Source organism: Schistocerca cancellata, chromosome 6 (genome assembly GCF_023864275.1).
Source record: "Schistocerca cancellata isolate TAMUIC-IGC-003103 chromosome 6, iqSchCanc2.1, whole genome shotgun sequence".
Classification (NCBI taxonomy): Eukaryota; Metazoa; Arthropoda; class Insecta; order Orthoptera; family Acrididae; genus Schistocerca; species Schistocerca cancellata.
The window spans coordinates 362,518,933-362,540,502 of NC_064631.1; the positions used below are offsets into that span (position 1 = coordinate 362,518,933).

The 21,570-nt window shown below is 37.4% G+C and overlaps 1 protein-coding gene and 1 long non-coding RNA gene across 5 annotated transcripts in view; one reads left to right on the plus strand and one right to left on the minus strand.

Moving 5' to 3' along the window:
• The window catches only part of LOC126190702 (villin-1), a 375,484-nt gene that overhangs the window by 337,640 nt on the left and 16,274 nt on the right, over window positions 1-21,570 (plus strand). For all 4 annotated transcript variants that reach the window (XM_049931170.1, XM_049931173.1, XM_049931172.1 and 1 more), the window contains 4 exons: window positions 10,471-10,574; window positions 10,863-11,028; window positions 14,310-14,444; window positions 21,075-21,230. In XM_049931170.1, coding sequence (XP_049787127.1) covers window positions 10,471-10,574; window positions 10,863-11,028; window positions 14,310-14,444; window positions 21,075-21,230 — 561 coding nt within the window. The remainder of the gene's footprint in view (window positions 1-10,470; window positions 10,575-10,862; window positions 11,029-14,309; window positions 14,445-21,074; window positions 21,231-21,570) is intronic.
• LOC126190705 (uncharacterized) overlaps window positions 4,780-21,570 on the minus strand; it is a 58,965-nt gene continuing 42,174 nt past the window's right edge. Inside the window, exon 3 of the long non-coding RNA XR_007538276.1 lies at window positions 4,780-5,179. This is a non-coding gene — a long non-coding RNA (uncharacterized LOC126190705). The remainder of the gene's footprint in view (window positions 5,180-21,570) is intronic.

A 21,570-nucleotide genomic window follows, 5' to 3' on the forward strand; every position in this document is an offset into this window, starting at 1 on the left:
CTGTTGGAGAGGAGATCATGCTTATCAAAATAGTTATTTAGTTGACTGTACATTACATATTCAAAAACTTTAGAGAAAATTGGGACAACAGAAACTGGTCGATAGTTTTGGGGCAGATGCTTATCTCCCTTTTTAAAGACTGGTATTACTTTAGCAGTTTTGAGTGCATCTGGGAAAACTCCAGATTCTAAACACATATTAAAAATGAAAGAAAGAGGTTGACAGATAAGGTGTATTATTTTTTTCATTACATAGTTAGAAAACCAATAACAGTCCATACTTTTGGAGTTGGTGAACCTTGCCACAGCTTTTACAATATCCTCTGGGGTGACAACCTTCCAGTGGAAAGTATACATACTATGGGGCACAGCACTAAGATGATCTAGTGCACAAGTGCCATTTTGCTTGATTTTGTTTTTCTGCTCGCTCACTGAGGTTAGGAAGTAATTATTTACTTCTTCTGGGACCAGCATTGCATCTTGTGTATGGGTTTGTGAATTATATTGGTTGAAGATATCCCATGCTGCTTTACATTTGTTGGGAGCACTTTCGATGTAATGTTCACATGCTTGTTTTTTGGCCAAGGACAGTTTATCTTTGTAGATTTTTTTACATTTTAGATAAGCTCTGTAAGAAGTATTATCTAGCTCAGGTCCTTGTTTACAAGAATTTTTATATATTCTGTACAGTCTGAGCGTCTCCTCCCTAGTGAGAGCTAGCTCATCTGTATACCATTTTAGCTGTTTGTTTTTCTGTTTATGCTTAGGGCTACTTTTGACTAATGGTGAGCAGGAGTACCATAACTCTATGAGTATTTCCAGGAATTTGTTAAACACTTTCAAAACATTACTGGCACTGGGGAAATGTATGTGTACATGTGACAGACTCTTAAGGCACAAGAAGAATGTATTACTTGCCAATAATGCTTTCTATTGACTGCACAAACTTACAGATTCTCTATTACATCTTAAATCTTTTAATTGTGGTTTCATCAGTTGTATCAGAATACTTTGTTGGTGTATTGGTAGAGCTTCCATCCAACCTGTTTCAGTGTTTCGCTGTTCCTGGAATAGGAACTATGACAGTGCCAACATTCCTTCTCAACATCTGTTAACATGTACCCATGCTTTACGCCATCCTCTGAATTTATTTCCTTAATGCAATATTATGTCAGTCCCTTGAAAGATTTACAGAAAAGGTTCTCGTTGAATTTGTGTTGGATTTTTTTTTTTTCTTTTTATAATTTTCATTTGATTTAGATGGCAATGATGTGGGATTATAGTAGAAAAGAAAAGCCCCTCTACATCAAAATCCTATTCACTGTATATGAGACTTAGGCTTATTTACCTTGTAATTTCTAGCAATTTATGATTTAAATAATGAATGATGGAGTTGCAGGCTTTCCTGTAACATCTAGTGTGATGAACGAAATTAAGTTCTAGTAGTTTGCACTTTGTAATGCCTTCTGCTATTGAAATAGGGTTTTCTTTAACCTCAACAGTGTATGGAACAGAGGCAAAAGCTTTATTTTCATGAACTGCATGTTATGTATCATTGTCAAATCCAGCAGTACACCTATCCACATGCTTTGCAATACACCTATCCAGAAGGTTTTAAATGTGTCTTCCCTGTAACCATGTAATGTAATTTGTGCTGTACAATGGAATAGTCACACATTTCTGTTTTTACTCTTTACAGAACTTAAAAACATTGCGTATCAGTTTCCTAATCTGAGATTTATTAATTGCAATGATTTCTTCAGAGCTCTCTCTAGTGTACTAGCTGAACAGAAAATTGTTATAGTATTTTCAAACAATGGAAACTCTAGGTCTAATATTTTACAATATGAGATCTGTTAAAAAAGTTCCAGAACATTTGTAATTTCACGCCAATGGTGCGTTGAAGCGAAATTCAGTTGGTGTACCTGCACATGTGTGTATTTAATGTGTAACTGCTGGAAGTTTCATTGTTAGATGCTGTTCAGTGCTGTATTGAGTAGAACGCTGTAATGCACAGTTTGAGAATTTCGAGATGAAAGAGGTAGAGGAGTAATGCACCTGCACAAAATTTTGTGTGTAACTCAAGAAAATCTTTACAGAGACACACCAAATGATATAGGAAGCCTACAGTGATGAGTGCTTAAGCTATACTCAGTGTTATGAATTGTTCACACATCTTAAAAATGGCCAGACAGAAGTTAAAGAACATCCTTGTTCAGGACGCCTTTCAGTGTCTACTGATGACACTCATGTCAGGAACATCAACTAAATTGTGCGTGCCAATCAAAAGACTGACTGACTGGGAGATTGCAGAAGACTGTAACATTTCAGCTGGATCATGTCATGATATCCTGACACGGCATCTAGGGATGCATCATGTTGACTCATGAGTCAAGACCAGAAAGGCCTTTGCCTCACAATCCATGAAGAGCTTTTGGATTGCGCAAATGAGAATGAGATGTTCCTTAAGAGAATCATAACTGGTGATGAGATGTGAGTCTACAGTTATGATGTTTAAACGAAGATTCAACTTCACAATGAGTCGGGAAAGGTTCTCAAAGACCAAAAATAGCTTGTCAGGTCACATCAAATGTCAAACCCTTGCTGATAGTTTTCTTTGACTTTGAAGGATTAGTTCATCATCATTCATGCCACAGGGACAGACTGTTAATCAATGATACTATCAAGACAATGTTAAGATGTTTGCAAGAAAATGTGAGAAGGAAACAGCCTGAAATGTGGTGACACAGTTCATGGCTCTTTCATCATGATAATGCACCCACACATTCATCCCTACTGGTGCCTAACTGTTGGGCAAGAAACGAAATTGCTGTCCTGCCACATCCTCCATACCTGGCCGCTGTGGACGTCTTTTATTTCCAAAGTGGAAAAACCTCATTGAAACAATGAAGATTTGCAACGATGGATGAGATATAAGAAAATTCATAAATGACACTTCGCGTGATCCAGCGAGAGGTGTACCAAGACTGTTTCCAGAAGAGGAAATGGCATTGGGAGTGGTATGTTGATTGTGGTGGAGAGTATTTTGAAGGAGACCATGCATGATAAGTAAAAGGTAATTGTAGAAAAAATTTGTGGAACAAGCTTCAGAATTTTTCGAACAAACCTCTTACACGAAAAAATTGCACTACTCAAATACTCAATGTACATATCAATCATAAGAAAGTTTCAGATTTCCAGTCTCCTCAGATTTTAACTTCTGGTGAAGTAAGAGGCAGTATTTGCAATAATATTTGAGACAAGCATCACTTACTTTTTCTGTATACAAAAACTTTTGTGCAATTCATTGGTAGCAGAAATTAGAAGCATAGTTTATATACATATTACAAATTTATAGCTTTCACTGTCTGTAAATTAAAGTTCCATATCTGTGAAACATCAAAGTGAATGTTTCACCATTTTGTATATTTCAAAGAAATACAGAGTGACTCTAAATTATGGGATTCTGTCATAAGGTTATATATTCAACACACCGAACACAGTTATGCAATGTTACTTTTGGCTCAAAGAAAGAAGCTCAATAATTTTATATGAATCTTAAGTGCACTTAATGCCAGACTAGTGAATTTTTTTTCACAAATAACAATAATTGTAATCATAGTTATTTCGATTTATGACAAACTTCTGCTAACAAACTGCCAAACTGGATGTCATTATTGGATTAAAACTTCTTTTTTTATATATTTTTCACTATTTTAGAGTTTTTAGTGTGTAGTGATATGCTTAGGTGTAATATAAGACAGCAAATTGACATATTGAAGTTGAAAATCCAAACTTACGTTGGTCATAATATAAGTTTTGAGTGTAACCCAAATATGTCCATTTAACAAGATATATAACATAATACACTCAAAAATGGGTAAACAGCTGAAACTGTACAATAGTGAACAATATAAAATAAAAGGACATTTTAATTCAAGTCATGAGAACCAATGTGGCACACTATCATTTCGAAAACTGGTTTTGGCTGTGGACTTCATCACAATTAAAATATTGGTGAGAATACTGACACCAAGGCTGTAGTTGCATTCTCACTAAACTCTCTCATGCAAGTTGGGCATGATTTACTTGATGAGTGTGGTAATATTGCTTCCTAATTCTGGCAACATTAGCAAAAATCAGAGGATGTAAACTTTGCTCTTGATTAAATGCTACAAGAGAAATGATATTCTGCATTTAAGTGGTCTGTCAAGCAGTTGATCATCTGCAGGAGGATGAGGAGAACAATTGTGAAGTAGGGGAAGAGATTGTTGAGAAGGCATGCACAGTAAGGGACAATGGAGATATGAAAAAAATTAGTTTTGTTTTTAGAGAGTTCATTGTTGCTCTTGAGACACAGTTGCTATGCACCCTAAAACTTGCATTCCCACTTTAATTGAGTCAGTTATGGGTTCTTGATGAAATATTGTAAAACCTAAATGAAACACCTTTTTACCCAGGCAGCAGCAGCCAGCCAAGACTCATGTAGCAGCAGGGAAGTAACTGATTTTGTAATTTTTACGAGTTCCTAACCAGGAGCGACTTTTGTAATAACATCTGTGTGCTTTCATAGTTTAGTTTCTTGAGTTTCTGTGTGTTAATTTAATATCTAATAGCCACAGTTCTCACGTTTTTGTTTGCATTGGAAAGTAAACCTATTTTGTGACACATTACAAGTTCCTAATCAGGGGCAAATTATTTAGTTTTTCCTGAGTACTTCAGTAGTTAGGTTTTTGAATCTCTGTGTATTAATCTAATTTATTATACAAAGCTCCTGTGTTTTCATCAGTGTCTACAGTAGAGTTCCGCAGCACGTGCTGATAGTCCATTTATTGGCATAGTTTAGTTTTCCACTGTGTTTAGTATGGACAGGGACTGCAATTGTTGTGTGCAGATGCAAGCCGAGTTGGTGACACTTTGCTCTCAGCTCCAGGCTATGATGGCTTCAGTGACACAGCTTGAGGCTGCAGTGGATGGGCACCAATGTTGTGGGCTGGCCATGGGGATCCAACGGACATCCAGCACATCTAAGTCCTCCGATCAGTCCTCACTGGTGTTACTGCTTGCACTGAGGTTGACCCCTCACCTGTGGTCGAGTGGGAGGTGAAAGACTTCCCAGGTGGCCGCACATAAGGCCTCCCTGCTTTGTCTGACAAACAGGTTCCAGGTGCTGTCTGGGGCTGACACTGTCGCTGAGCCAGATGCCATTGTCAGTTCACTTTCAGAGGAAACCTCTCAGCCTGCAAGATTCAGACAGTCACAGAGAGTGGGATTATTGATAGTTGGGAGCTCCTGTGTTAGGAGCGTTATGGGGCACCTTAGGGACTTGGCTGCCAAGAAGAGAAAGAAAACTGATGTGCACTCAGTGTGCATACTGAGTGGAGTCATTCCAGATGTGGAACGGGTCCTCATGGATGCCATGAAGACCCCAGAGTGCAGCCAAACTGCAGGTGGTGGCTAACACTGGTACCAATGATGTGTATCACTTTGGATCAGAAGAGATTCTCTCTGGTTTCAAGTAGCTAACAGAAGTGGTAAAGGCTACCAGTCGTACTTGCAAGATGAAAGCAGAGCTGACCATTTGCAGCATAGTCGACAGGACTGATTGTGGACCTCTGGTACAAACCTGAGTGGAGAGTCTGAATCAGAGGCTCAGATGGTTCTGTGACCATGTAGGCTACAGGTTCCTTGACTTGCGCCAAAGGGTGGCAGGGTTTCGGGTTCTGCTGAATAGGCCAGGTGTCCACTATACACAGGAGGCGGATACACGGGTAGCAGGGGCTATGTGGCATGGAATGGGCAGTTTTTTAAGTTAGAGGATCTCAGGAAAATACAAGAAGGACTTCAGTCACAAATGGTGCAGGCCGAACACAGGAAGAACATAGATACAGGAACCATCGGTATAACAGTTGTAACTTGTTGCAGCAGTATTGGGAAAGTACCAGAGTTCCAAGCACTAATACAAAGCAGTGATGCTCAAATCATTATAGGCACTGAAAGCTGGCTAAAACCAGAGATAAGCTCAGCTGAAATTTTTGTGAGGAACCTAACGGTGTTCCAAAAGGATAGGCTAAACATGGTTAATGATGGCATGTTTGTTGCTGTTAGAAGTAGTTTATCTTGTCGTGAAATTTAAGTAGATAGTTTCTGTGAGTTAGTATGGGCAGAAGTCACTGTTGGCAACTGGAATAAAATAATAACTGGATTCTTATAGCAATCTCCCAATTTAGATGATACAGTTGCTGAAAGGTTCAAAGAAACCTTTAGTTTGATTTCAAACTTGGACCTGACTCATACGATTATAGTTGGAGGTGACTTTAATGTATCCTTGATATATTGGCAAAAATACATGTTTAATTCTGGAGGTACACATAAAACATCATCTGATATTGTGCTAAATGCATTCCTTGAAAATTATTTTGATCAGTTAGTTTATGAGCCCATGCAAATAGTAAATGGTTGTGAAAACACAATTGACCTCTAGCAACAAATAATCCTGAGTTAATAATGAACATCAAAATGGATACAGGTATTAGTGAATACAGGGTTCTCATAGAAAGAGTGAATATTGTAACCCCCAAATCCTACAAAAAGAAACAAAAAATATACCTATTCAAAAGAGCAGATAAAAATTTGCTTGATGCCTTCCTGAGAGACAATCTCCACTCCTTCCAAATCAATAATATAAGTACAGACCAGATGGGCTTGAATTCAAAGAAATAGTATAGGCAGCAATTGAGAGATTCATACCAAATAAATTAACAAACAATGGAGCTGTTCCTCCTTGGCACACAAAACTCCTCCTTGGTACACAAAATGGGTCAGAACACAGTTGCAGGGGCTGGGGGGGGGGGGGGGGGGGGCAGGGGGCAGAAAAGAAAAAAAAATGCCAAATTTCAACAGATGCAAAATCCACAAGATTGGGAATCTTTTACAGAAGCTTGAAATTTAGTGCAGACGTCAATGTGAGATGCTTATAATAGTTTCCACAATGAAACTTTCTCTCAAAACCTGGCAGAAAATCCAAGCAGAGTTACCAAACTCAGCCTTTTGAAATGCCTTCACAAAAGAAGAAAAAGTAAATATTCCAGAATTTGAATCAAGAACAGCTGCCAACATGAGTACATAGAAGTAAATATCCTCAGAGTGGTGAAGAAACTTAAATCACTCAACAAAACAAGTCTTCTCGTCCAGACTGTATACCAATTAGGTTCCTTTTAGGGTATGCTGATGCATTAGCTCCATACTTAACAATCATATACAACTGTTCACTCGACAGAAGATCCATACCCAAAGACTGGAAAGTTGCACAGGTCACACCAATATTCAAGAAAGGTAGTAGGAGTAGTCAACTAAATTACAGGCCCATATCATTAATGTTGATATGCAGCAAGATTTTGAAACATATTGACACACAGTCTTGCATGGATTTAGAAAACATTGTTCTTGTGAAACACAACTAGCTCTATATTCGCATGAAGTGTTGAGTGGCTATTGTCAAGGGATTCCAGATTGATTCCATATTTCTGGATTTCCAAAGGCTTTTGACACTGTACCACACAAGTAGTTTGTAGTGAAATTGTGTGCTTATGGAAAATCATCTCAGTTATGTGACTGGATTTGTGATTTGCTGTCAGAGAGGTCACAGTTCATAGTAATTGATGGAAAGTCATTGAGTAAAACAAAAGTGATATCTGCCATTCAAATACAAATGATTTGGGAGACAATCTGAGCAGCCGTCTTAGGTTGCTTGCAGATGAAACTCTCATTTATCGACTAATGAAGTCATCTGAAGATCAAAACAACATGCAAAATGATTTAGAAAAGTTATCTGAATGATGCAAAAACTGGCAGTTGACCCTAAATAACGAAAAGTGTGAGGTCATCCACATGAGTGCTAAAAGCAGTCTGTTAAATTTCGGTTACACAATAAATCATTTAAATCTAAAGGCTGTAAATTCAACTAAATACTTAGGAATTACAGTTACGAACAACTTAAATTGAAAGGAACACTGAGAAAATGTTGTAGGGAAGGCTAACCAAAGAGTGTGTTTTATTGGCAGGACACTTAGAAAATGTAACAGATCTACTAAGGAGAATGCCTATACTACACTTGTACATCTTCTTGTAGAAAATACTGCTCTGCAGTGTGAGAGCCTTACCAGAGAGGATTGACAGAGTACATTGAAAAAGTTCAAAGAAGGGCAGCATGTTTTGTATTATCGCAAAATATATGAGAGAGTGTCACTGAAATGATATGGGATTTGGGCTGGACATAATTAAAATAAAGTCTTTTTTCATTGCAACGTTATCTTTTCATGAAATTCCAATCACCAACTTTCTCCTTTGAATGTGAAAATATTTTGTTGACACCAACCTAAATAGGGAGAAATGATTAATCTGATAAGATAAGGGAAATCAGATCTTGTACACAAAAATATAGTTTGTTCTTTCTGCGTGCTATATGAGCTTGGAATAATAGAGAATTGTGAAGGTGGTTCGATGAGCCCTCTGCCAGGCACTTAAATGTAATTTGAAAAGTATCCATGTAGATGTAGATGTTATTCTGTTTCCCATTTGGGAAGTATTGTGTATAAAAACAAAGGTTTGCAGAGATTTTTAAGTAGTAATTGCCTTCATATAACACATTCTACAACTGTGAAAATTCTCTTGCACAGTCTTTGGTGTAAATACATTCAGTATAACACTTATGCTTATTATTGAAACTACAATTGTGTGGAGAATCAAGCAAAACTTGTGACTGGATTTAGGATATATTTTAGGGAATATGTAGCCTGTTATCTTCATGTCAACAGATGTAGACATAACTTCAGGTATGCCCCGTGAAAATGTATAGGATCCTTACGGGTCATGTTGTATGTTAATGACCTTGCAAACCATATTAATAGCAACCTTAGACTATCTGCAGATGATGTAGTAGGAAACTTCACAAATATTCAGTTAGATTTTGATAATATTCCAAAATGTGCAAATATTGGCAACTTCATTAAATTTGGAGAAATGAATCCAAAACTGTGTACTTAAAAAAGTGTCCTGAGGTTAAAACATTAATACACACTATTGGAATTGCTCAACTCATATAAATACCTGTGTGTTGACAAATGAAAGTGCTTATAAAATGCTTATGTGATCCATCCTAAAATATTGGTTGTGTGTGTGGGAAACAGCAGGGCAGCATGAATGGTCACAGGTTTGTTTGACCCATTTGAGAGCATCACGAAGATGCTGAAAAAATTGAAGTGAAAGATGCTTAAACTACCCTGTGGAAGACTACATATAAAGTTTCATGAATCAGTTTTTAGATAAATTGCAACAAATCAAAATATCACTGACATGTCCATAATTAGCTAAAGTGAATCAGTTGTAAATGAGGAAACAGGATCAGAGGCTACTCTGAACAGTCACACACACAGTCAATGACAAGCAGATGTTAGTGTTACAGAAGCATAAGCAAAGTGGCCAATCAATGGTGTTTATTCACTCTAGGAGGCAATGCAGGCTGTGGTTGTGGCATGGTGGCAGCACGGACTGAAATTAGACAAAGTGACGAAGACATGCTTGTAGCTCTGAAGGGGTTTACATTTCTTCCAGTGGACCTTACAAATCCTCTAAATATGGCAAGAACACCAAATATTTGACACATGGTGGTAAAACCATAATTTTCCACAGAAACATGATCTAAAGGAACAATCTATAGTGAACTTGGAAGTGCACAAGACAAATGATAGGCTTAAAACAATAGGTAATAAATTGCACAACATGTCCCTGGTGAATGTCAGCACACAACTCATGGTATGCACATGAATAAAGGGGACAAAAAGACTGTTAGCAAATTAATTGTCGGGGAAATTAGACAAAATTCTCCACAAAGAGGTGTAAATAAGTGCATTGTCATGGAATGGTACAACCCACCAAATCAGAATCTGCCACACAAACAGCCACTGGAGCCAAGCCTGGGAAACTTGTAAAGCCTGCTGGACAGTTTGGTAGCCATAAATAATCCTATATAGACCAGGAAGAGAAACTCAGACTTAATGTCCTACACCAGAATTTTGGTAGTCTTAAAAATAAGCACAATGATCTGGATATGATTACATGTCTTCATAAACCTGATATTTTAGTCATGGCTGAGTATTGGTATGCTGATGACCTAATTAGCATTGTCAACCACTGCCCATGAAATTTTGTTCGGCCTTTAGTAGAAGAAACAAGTCTTGAGGTGGCATAGCAGTCTTCACTGTTAAAGCAAACAACTTCAGTGTTAAAGGCGTAAGTGCATCCTGCATAGAAGGAAGTACTGATGTGTGCTATATTGATGTGTGCTATCTTAAGTGGGTATCTATGTTGTTTCATTCTCTCTGAGGTATGAGTTTAATTTTTAAAACAAATTTCTTCTTGATTTACCAGAAATATAAATCAGTATTTCATAGGAAATGTTGCTGTTATGCAGGTGATGAAAATTCCGTGGAAGAGAAAAAAGAAATAAAGAAAATTCCAGAACAGTTCCTGCTACATGTCAGAGGAAATGGTGATACCAACACAAAGGCCATTGAGGTAAGAAAATGTTGCAGAATAGAATGTCTGGCAGTTTACAAATGCATACATAATGTGTAATTGGATGTGGATGTTAAATCTGCACTGCAATAACAAATTATATTACTTATATCCCTATAATATTATCAGTTTATTAGTGGATGATTTTCATTCACTTCTGTATAAATGTGTATCTCTGACAAAATTAAAGTTGAACAATGCAATTAGATGCAAATAAAAAGTAATGTAAATATAAATGGCATTCTGGTATTTAAAAGAGATTACTTCCATGAAAAATTCTTTTTATAGGTTGATTTAAGAGCAGCTTCGCTAAATTCAAATGATGTATTTGTTCTAAAAAACCATGCTGATACATTTGTGTGGTGTGGAAAAGGAGCAACTGGCGATGAGAGAGAAATGGCAAAGAAAATTGCAGATTTTGTATCGAAAGGAGACTACACTCTTGTGTATGAAGGTAAGCTGTTCTGCCCTTTAAATCACTGTAACAATGTTACTAACATGACTTAACTGACCACAGAAAAAAATAGCTGAGATACATGCTTACTACTAAGTATACACTTTTATTTAAGAATGAAAGTTAGCCATTGTCACATTATGGCTTGTTGCTTGTCTTACCTCATCTGCAGCATTTTAAGAAATGCACCTGGCAGGTTGTTGCACTCTGCTGATAAATCCCCCCCCCCCCCCCACTTCCCCACCAGTAGTTGCTGTGGCACTGGTAAAAGGTTTATAGCTTTACTCAGATTTGAAATGGTCTCAACATTCCAAAGTTGGTTGGGGAGCTTGATAACAGTTCCTGGAGCTTGTGCTTTTGGTGTTGCTTGCTCTCCTTGGATGAGGTGGTCAAACTTGTTTACTTGCCTTGTGGTTACTTTGGCTGGCATATTGCTGGGTAGTGGTTGTCATATCCATACAGTCACAAAGAAGATATGACAAAGAAGTTTACCACAGCAGCATCCTTGTATAATATCTTCTTGGTGTACAGACCATGTCAAATCATAGATAAAAATCAAGTTTTTGAAGATAACCATCATCATCTTAGGTGGGAGATGACTACCAGGAGCGAAGTCTGCCTCCTTTGTAGTGGCATTCAAGCTTTTGCATTCTAACTTCTGTTGGCAGTGATGTCACCTGAAGGGCAGGATTTGCATGTACAAATGTAGGAAATCAGCAGTGAGATGGTAAGCGCCCCTCTCTCCCACTCCCATCAGAGAGGGAGGCCACAATTGAGGGGCAGGAGGGGAATGGAGACAACCTTCAACATCAGCTATCCCCTTAAGAATTATGTTTTATTTTTTTTATTTTATTGATTTGAAGAAGTTCTGTCTCAAGTGCTCATCTCCAGGCATGACAGAGATTGTAATTGCATAGGGCAGACAACCTGCATCACATCTAAGCACTGAAATTAACGTAGGTGGCACATTAAGAAATCTTGAAAAATGGGAAATAGCAAACCATAGCCATATGCAAGGCCATAAGATAAGCTTTGAAAAGTTACTGAGACTGTGTAATAAAAGAAAGAAACAGGAGAAATTTTCATGTGCACAATGTTGAGATGTTGACAACAACCAGGAGTGGGATGTACTGACCCTTACACCTCTTCATATTGCATCTGATGTTGAATGGCAGAGTGTGACATGGCTGTCAGTCAACCACAGACATGGAAGCTACAATCTTGATGGTGCCTGGTGAAAAACACTTGCATTCAAAATGTCCACCATATTTTTGAATGCATGTGCTTGTCTAAAGGGGAGCTATGCCCTACTGGCTAAATAAGTTCTCCTTCTTCATCCCCTCACTATTTATTTGCAGGTTCAGATGAAATATGATAGCTGAGCAATGATGTAGTCACATGTACTTTAATGAAAACATGAATAAACATTCTTGAATTTGGTACTCTGCCATTAGGAAATCATCTACCATATTGAGATATTCAGCACTTGTAAAAATGTGGAGCATGCTTAAATGATACAGTAGAATTGACCAAAAAACCACAATTACAGTTGGAATAGTCAATCATTTACACTCAAGCACAGGTACACAACTTGAATTTCAAAACAAAAACGGCAATCGAGACAGAAACCCATTGCACCAAGAGTAACAACACACAAATCAAAAACTTATCTTAAAGACCAGCGATATCTCAGTAACCAATAAATATTGGACACATGTTCTATGTTATGTTTTATTCATATTAATCTTAACTACCACCTCCTGAAATACCCTGCATACCAATGAATATTATTTTTGGAAGTCCAGATGAACTGCGATTTTTTTGTCATGCATAACTGCTTTTGGAATGTTGTAACACATGTAATGTGAAACTGCTGTAGTTCCATGAATATATATGTCTGTACAGGCTTACTACAACTCATCAGTAGAATTAAATATGAGATAAGCTACATGTCTGTAACATAAACAGTTACTTTAAAATATCTTTCTCATGAACTATGAAAGCTCACATTAATTCCTAAATTTAAGTTCCAACAGTAACTGATACACATCATCATGACATATAAAAAGAGTCTAAAATTATAAGTTCTAATTCAAATTTTGTTATAAACAGAAATATGCTTTCTAACTAAAGAGTGTCAACACCAAAAGGCTGCTTGCTCATTTTAGTCTACATTCTTCACAGACCAATTGTAAAAGCATCTAGGTACAGGCAGATGCTTATCCACAACACTACATGGTTTGTGGATCTTAGAATGACGTCTGACTATTGCTCATGAATGTCAACTTTTCCTGCATTTATTATCTTACTTGATTACCTTCCCCACCCTCTCATCTTCCTTTTGAGTGTCTTACCTCATTTCCATCTTTTGTCTTTTCATTCACCACTATTTCCCACAAGTCCACTAGTTTTGGGCATTGTGAAAGAGAGCTGCAGCAGCCTTTGCCCCTGAGCACTTAAATCTTTTCATGGAGTAATTCATAAGTGTTTTCAGGGAGACTGCCTCCACATTTGTGCTCTATAAGCAGACATGGTGTGTGAGAGGGATTACGTATTATATCAGACTTATGTTCTTCTCTTTCTATTTCATTCATGGGTAGTACATGAAAATAAAGATCCTCAATAACCATCTCTGGTAGCACAGACTTCTCTCTTTTTACCATCATTACACAGAAAACTTGTTGGAGATGTAATACATTTGTTGACTATTTGAAATATGGGTTCATTGAGTTTTTTAAGACTCTCAACACACGCAGTTGCATGGGACACAAAGATACATATATGTGATCTTTTTAAAGTCAACAAAAATGGTCTGCACTGCCTTCAGTAGGTTATTACGGTTATCTATAGCAGTCAAATGTTCAAGGAATATTATAGAGAACAACTTCAGTTGGCAGCGTAGTGAGTGTACAATTAAGATGCTCAGTAAATGCCAGTGTAAAACACTGAAGGGAAGGTATTTTGTGTCACAGGAAATATTACTCTTAATGTTCTGAAAAATGCCTTCAAGTACAGGGATGCAATCATAAAAAATGTACTAATTACTCAAGTTCTGCAACTGCAAGTGGGGTGGGCTGGAATAAAAATGAAAATGCCAAGTTTGTCTGGTTTGATATAAAGACTAGAAAATATACCTCTCATATTATCAAAATGAGAATATAATTGTTCTGTTTCCACCGATTTATTTATTTATTTGTAGTTTAGTAGCATAATGACTGCTTCTTGTGCCATTTTATTACATTTGTTACATACCCTTTAACATTGTGTGTTATTTCCTGAAGGACAAGAAAAACCTGACTTTTGGGAAGCTATTGGAGGTAAAGAAGAATATGCCAATGACAAGAGGCTTACTGAACCAAATGAAACATTTCCAGCAAGGTTGTTTCAGCTGTCCAATGCTTCTGGAAAATTTACAGGTACTTAGAAATATTTCTAGTGTATAATGATGATACTGAATTATCTTAGCAAATATTTTTAAAAAGGTTTCATCTTGGTACTATGTACTAAATGATTTGAAAGTTACTTACAGAGACCAAGATAACACTACTAACCTGAAACAGAAGTTAAAGGTATAGACTGTACATTATTTCAACCTAACAGAATACTAAAGTAAGTTTCAACAGTATGCACTTATAGTAACTGGTACTTTCATGTACCACTTTATGATTTTTGTGAACACTTCCAGTTTCCAAATGACTAAAAGTTCAATTATGTTTCGTTTCATATTCCTTATTTGCTTACTGAAGGCAAAAGAAACTAATGATGTGTCCTCGGTTAAAAAAAAAAAAAAAAAAAAAAAAGGTTCAGTTGGCTCTGAGCACTATGCAACTTAACTTCTGAGGTCATCAGTCATCTAGAACTTAGAACTAATTAAACGGCTCTGAGCACTATTCAACTTAACTTCTGAGGTCATCAGTCATCTAGAACTTAGAACTAATTAAACCTAACTAACCTAAGGACATCACACACATCCATGCCCGAGGCAGGATTCGAACCTGTGACTGTAGCGGTCACTCGGCTTCAGACTGTAGTGCCTAGAACCGCACGGCCACTCCGGCCGGCTGTTACTGCACTGTTTCACTTTGTACAGTATAGTGCTCACAGTGTCCAATTGCAGAAACTTGTTTATCACTTTATGATCAATTTTGTACAATTTTTTATTTCCAATATGCACTGATTTTCTCTTAAACTGTTTCTTCCTCTTTCCAATTTTTGTGAACTTGTGTTTCCACTTTGCAATTTCCAGATCTTATTGTTAGGAAGTCCCTCTCCTTACTGCTATTGTCTACTACTTTTAAATCCACACTGTTTGTAGTAAATTATTATTCTGTAAGTAATTTTTTGTCGATTCTGTTTAACATCTCCTCCAAAGTGGTCTACATTTTCACCCCTAAAGACAATATTGTAGGTGATTCTTGTGTTGGTATCTGTTTCAAATTGCACGTTTATCCTCACTGAGAAATTTTTTTCCTTATTTAGGTTTTCCTAAATCATTTCAAGTAAACACCGAGATAATTCATTCAATAAGGCCAAGGTCAAAAACTATCTTATCCTTGTCATACACATTTGTATATATTTATATGTCTGCATGTACACCATATCTTTCTTCTCTCTTTACTGAAGTGACAAATGATATATCATTGTGAACATGATAAATTAGTCTGACAGTGTTCAGAGTGCTGCAGTGCGATGTATATGTCACAAGACACTGAAGCATCATAGGTATCTTCATTATTGGGAGCTCTTGTAGAATACACTAAAAAAATAAGTTCCCATTTTCTGCCACCAGATGAAAATATGGTGCTGAAAATATGGTGCTGCAAGCAGCCAGAATGTGAAACATTTCCTGTTTTGGCATCAGTATGCTGTTTGTTGCTTGGCAATGCATGTTGATTTCTTTTGTGAAGTGACTGTTGGTGTAAAGGGTTAAGAAGGTTGAAGTTTTCTAGATGGAATGCAATGGCTATTGAGAATAAATACTGTGCACAGCTGATAAAGCTCTTTTATCAGAATGGCAGCAATAGCAGTTCTGCATAACAGGAATATCACTGCCAGAAACAGATGTGAAGAGGCCCCATGTCAATAAACAGGCTAAAGAATATGATTGAGAAATTTAAAGAAAGAGGTGAATTAAGTGGTGCAGCAGGGAGAGGGAGACAGCCCATTCCAATGGCACTTGTTGATAAAGTTGCTGTAGCTATAGCCAACCGTGCAACAAATGCCTCAAATTCCGCAGCCTATGCTCAAGCTGCTTACTGGTAATTGTCTCTTCCTCAGTCAAGAGTTCAAAAGATTTTGTGATGTATTTTACATGGCACCCCTACAAGATTCAGGGTGTGCACCAAATGAAGTTCTAAGATAGGCTACAATGGCATGAATTCGCCCTTCATTTTTTTGGCACACATGGAAATGGATTACATGTGGCCAGGAAATATTCTTTGGATGGATGAGGGACATTTTACTCTGGACAGTGCTATGAATGCACAGAACTGTCACACATGGGAGACTACTATGTCACATATTGTGCAAGAACATCCACTGCACTCAACTTACGAGACTGTGTGATGTGGTTTTACAAGATCCATCACTCTTCATCCGTCTTGTTCAAGGAGGTGGCATGTCATGGGCCTGTTAGGTATACAGTGAAATCTGCATGTCATAATGACTATTTTCATAGAAGATGGGGTGACAAGTAGGCGAAAGATTTGCTTCAAGGAACTTTTGGTAACAATCACATCGTCTCTAGGCAGTTACGAGATGTGTGGCACCTGCTCATCATCATTGATTGTGAGGGATTTTTTGGCAAAAACAACATGATAAACATGATGGTCATGTCTCAGCCACCATATTCACTGGATTTGGCCTCTGTGACTTTTTTCTGTTTCCAAAATTGAAGAGACCTATGAAAGGATGAAAATTTTCGATGATTGAGGAAATAAAAACTGCATCGCTGGAAGTACTCAAGGCTGTACCAAAAGTGCTTATCAGAAGTGCGTCAAGAATTTGAAGAAGCACTGGCACAAGTGTATTGTATCTGAGGAGGGACTTTGAATGGGACTACATGAATACTGATGAATAAATAAATATTTTTTCATAAAAATATAAAGTCACCTTACTTTTTGAACACATCTCGTATACAGCCCATACTGCAGCACTTGGAACTCCATCATCAGTTTCATTATAACCACCCTGTATTATACTACAACTTTATAGTTGTGTCTTTAGAATTGATAATTGGAATTCTTTCTTACCCTGAAACACCAGCAACCAAGCACTTCATTATTTTATTGTTACCTCATTGGAATCTATATAGACAAGAAAAGTAACAATTTTTACTTCTTTTATTGCTCCCTATTAGACTTTTGTTAGTTTTGGCTCCCCTTCCTTACATTAACACACAGAAAACCAGAATTGTTCCTCAGGTATACTTAAATTTTCATTCATTCATTGTATCCCTCACGCCCTCCCCTCTCTCTCTCTTCCTACTTTCCTCCTACTCTCTCTCTCTCTCTCTCTCTCTCTCTCTCTCTCTCTCTCTCTCTCTGTGTGTGTGTGTGTGTGTGTGTGTGTGTGTGTGTGTGTGTTTGTTTGTTTCAATTTTCCTCCTAGTTCTTAATTGCATTATTCATTCCAGTTTTATTTCTCTTTAATTCTCCTTAATTTCTCTTTAATTCCGCCCTCATGGTCTCGCGGTAGCGTTCTTGCTTCCTGAGCACGGGGTCCCGGGTTCGATTCCCGGCGGGGTCAGGGATTTTTCCTGCCTCGAGATGACTGGGTGTTGTTGTGTCGTCTTCATCATCATCATTCATCACCATTACGGTCAGAGGAAGGCAACGGCAAACCACCTCCATTAGGACCTTGCCTAGTAAGGCGGTGCGGGTCTCCCGCATCGTTCCCCTACGCTCTGTAAAGAAGCATGGGACTTCATTTTTTTTTCAATTCATCTTTACTTTTCAGCTTGCCCCTTCTGTTGTCTCTAAACTGTAGCTAGCACACTGCTCATCTTCAACTTCCAACTCTGAAGTCTTCAGCATCTTTAATGCCCCTCATTCTCACAGCAGGTGGAATTACTTTCAGTCTGTAATACTATTTCCCTTTTCCATTGAATTTATGATTATTGTTAGTGCATAGAATGAGACATGTATGTTTTTACCACTTTGGAGACTATTTATCCATGGAAATTCATGCATCAGTGTACACTAACAGAAGGCCAATGCACAAAAGCACTCCTGCAACATATGGTTAAATGAACTGCCTGGCATAGTGAGCTGAATATTAACAGAAGGGCATGATTGAGTAATTACAGAGACCTGCCTATATGCTCTGTGTACTCAGCCACATGTCCTTAATCTGTTAACCTAAACTGCCCTTACCTGTTATGCAGTTGTTCTTATGCTGAGTTCCAACTGGTGTTACCTGATTAACATTTGCAATAACATAGCACAACTCTGGGAGAGGTTGGTATACTATCAGATAAAGAACACACTACTTTGGAAAAATGGTATTGTATTGTTAAGGCACTATGGCCTCTCATTAGGTTGGTGTACATGAGTTACAGGAAAAAATGCAAAGCTATGGCCACCACACACCTGATTTCACAAAGCCTATATGATAGATGCTAATTCAGATTGACAAGAATCACTCCTCCCTTCAACTATATAGCAACTCCCATAGAAAATCAGAATGACTATCCTGCTGGCACATGGGACTTAGAAATAAAATGCCAGGATAATTCTGAATCTGCTTGGCAAAATTTGAACTACATCTTCAAGACGATGAAAAATCTACCCCTACTGGCATGACCAGCAGGTCATCAGTGACACTTTGGTACAACACTGTGAAAGTTCACAAACAGATAACAAGCATTATCCATCTTAATAATAGCAAGGTGAGAGATGACATAATGACAACTTTATTCATTTACACTACCATCGTCTAAGTCTGTAGACACTGTCACAATCAAAAGTGTACTTTCAAAACACCAATTGAAGTCACTGTCTATGGAACTGTTCATATTCAGACTTTACCAATGTAAAAGAAACATTATAATTTCTTAGACTTTCCAGCAATTAATTGACATCTCATAGAATCAGATGTAGTGCCAATGGTCCACACATGATATTTTGATGTCATAGCTTAGCATCTTCATCAGCTGTTTGCTGATACTCGTGAAACACCTAATGAAGACACTGAGTTGAAACATTGCAATATCATATTAAGAAGATGCAGGACACAAGCAGTACACCTAATTCTGTTAGATGAGATAAAACAAACAGTTATGAAGATTATTTTGCCACTGATATACAGCTGTTATCAGACACAGGTCCTGCCTAGGCCAACATCCAATGCATTCTGTGGGCTGTGATGACAGATAAGTCAGTTTTATAATATTTTCACTTTTGATAATGTCTTGTCCTACACTGATTTTTTCCAGTGTCATCTCTTTTGTACCTCTGCCCAAAACAATTTTACAATAACTCCTAATTACTTAAAAGCATATTTTTCTGGACAGAATATTTTTCCTCTCCCTGGTTTCATGGCTTGAGACAAGTCAAACTGTTTGTTGTTATGTGGTGGCTGCTCTCTCAAATTGTGTCTAAACTTAATTTTTCCCCTGTTACATCCTTCTGCCAAGCTCTCAGAAACTTCCTAATACCTCACTCCGAGCCCCCATCTGGATGACTTCCAAATTTCTCAGCCTTCAGCTGCCCCTGCTCAACAATGGTCACATTCAGTCATCCCACAATCCATTTAATTCTGATGCTGGTACTCAATTAAAATTTAATGTCTCCTGGTCCACAAGTTGGATTATAATGCAGTTTGCGTCAGTCAGTTAAATAAATCAAAGCACACATATATGTTAGGATCCCCCCATTCTTTCTTTCCATATGCACTGTTTTGATAAGGTAACTTAATGCATGGGGAATGAGGGTGGTCAGTGAGATAGATCACCGCCACATTTCAAACCCACTTCCTAAGTACCATGCCCCTACTTTTCATCTTTTCCCTACTAACCCCTCTTTCATCACTTGGAAAGAAACAAAAAAGTTTCAAGAGCTAGTAATTGATTTTTCCACTTTTAATTTTGGAACTATCCCTTCTGAAGCTAAGTATTGACCAGCCATTCTGTCTTCCTGTGACTTAAAAATTTTCTCAACTAAAGTTTCCTTTTGCTGCAATAAGATAGATAGTAGTATAAGTGGCTAATGACATGTTTTCAATTTCCTTTTGAATTAGTAGGATCTCTTAATTTCTTGTTTATCTTAAGCTTAACTAGTCTTTATCCTTTACAACTTCATGCTTTTTCATTGTCTTTTGTGTGTTATTGTAACCAGAAAGCTTTCAAAGACCTCTTTTGGGCCACACACATGTTGTCCTTCTGAGTTTGCTCTTACTCTACTGTTTTCTCATGTAACTGAGAATAACTGAGTTTTATATGGAAAGATAAGCAAGTCTGAAAATTAAATTAGCACCTTTCTTTCTCAAAAGTGCAAATGATACTTCAGATTAAAAAAACAAAATAAGGTGTTATTTGGCAGTTTTTAGATAGGCTTTCACCATTCCTCTGAAATCATTCTGACATTCTTGGGGTTAAATAAGTACCAGGTGTTTCAATAATTTACCAGAGTACAGTCTGGTAATGTACTTAATAACTGCTGATATTTTTGCACATGAACATTGTCATTTTTAAAGTGCTAACACAACAAGAGATTGCTCTGCATTTCTTGTAGCATATGGACTTTGAACATGACTTGCTCTTCACCTCTTGAAATAGCAGCAGCTATTGAGGACATTATACAGCTGCATTCCCATTGGTTAAATGAACTACTTCCAATTTCATAAGTACTGGCAGTGCACATTAGAATTTCTGTGTAGTGGAGAATTACTAACCAAACTGTCCCTTATTGACTATAGCTATGGTTGCAAAATAAAAGTACAATAAAGCTGAGTGCTAGTAGAGTGTGAACTGTTGAGTTATCACAGTTGTTTCTTGTCTGTCAATGTTCTTGCCATCATTGACATTAGTGTTCACTATTATTTTTCAGCGGAAGAAATTATTAACTTCACTCAAATTGATTTAATAGAAGATGATGTCATGATGCTGGATACATATGATGCAGTTTACTTGTGGATTGGTAAAAATTCTAATGAAGAGGAACGTAAACTGGCAGTGGAAGCTGCTTCAGAATATGTTAACACAGGTATGTTCTGATTCTCGCTACTTTGCTGCACTAATACATGTGACTTAAGAAATGAAGAATGATTTAAAGAAGTGACATAATTCTTCCTCATGTCGTAGATCAGTTCAACTTTAGGCAAATTATTCAATCATTTCATCAGTCAAAACAAAATTTCCATCTCTCTCTCTCTCTCTCTCTCTTTGTGTGTGTGTGTGTGTGTGTGTGTGTGTGTGTGTGTGTGTGTGTGAGAGAGAGAGTTCATATTGTGACATATGGAGGTGGAAAACAGAGAGATGAGTGAAAGGCTTGTTCATGTACCTCTACAAATATGTAGTATACTCATGATGTTTAGTACAGATGA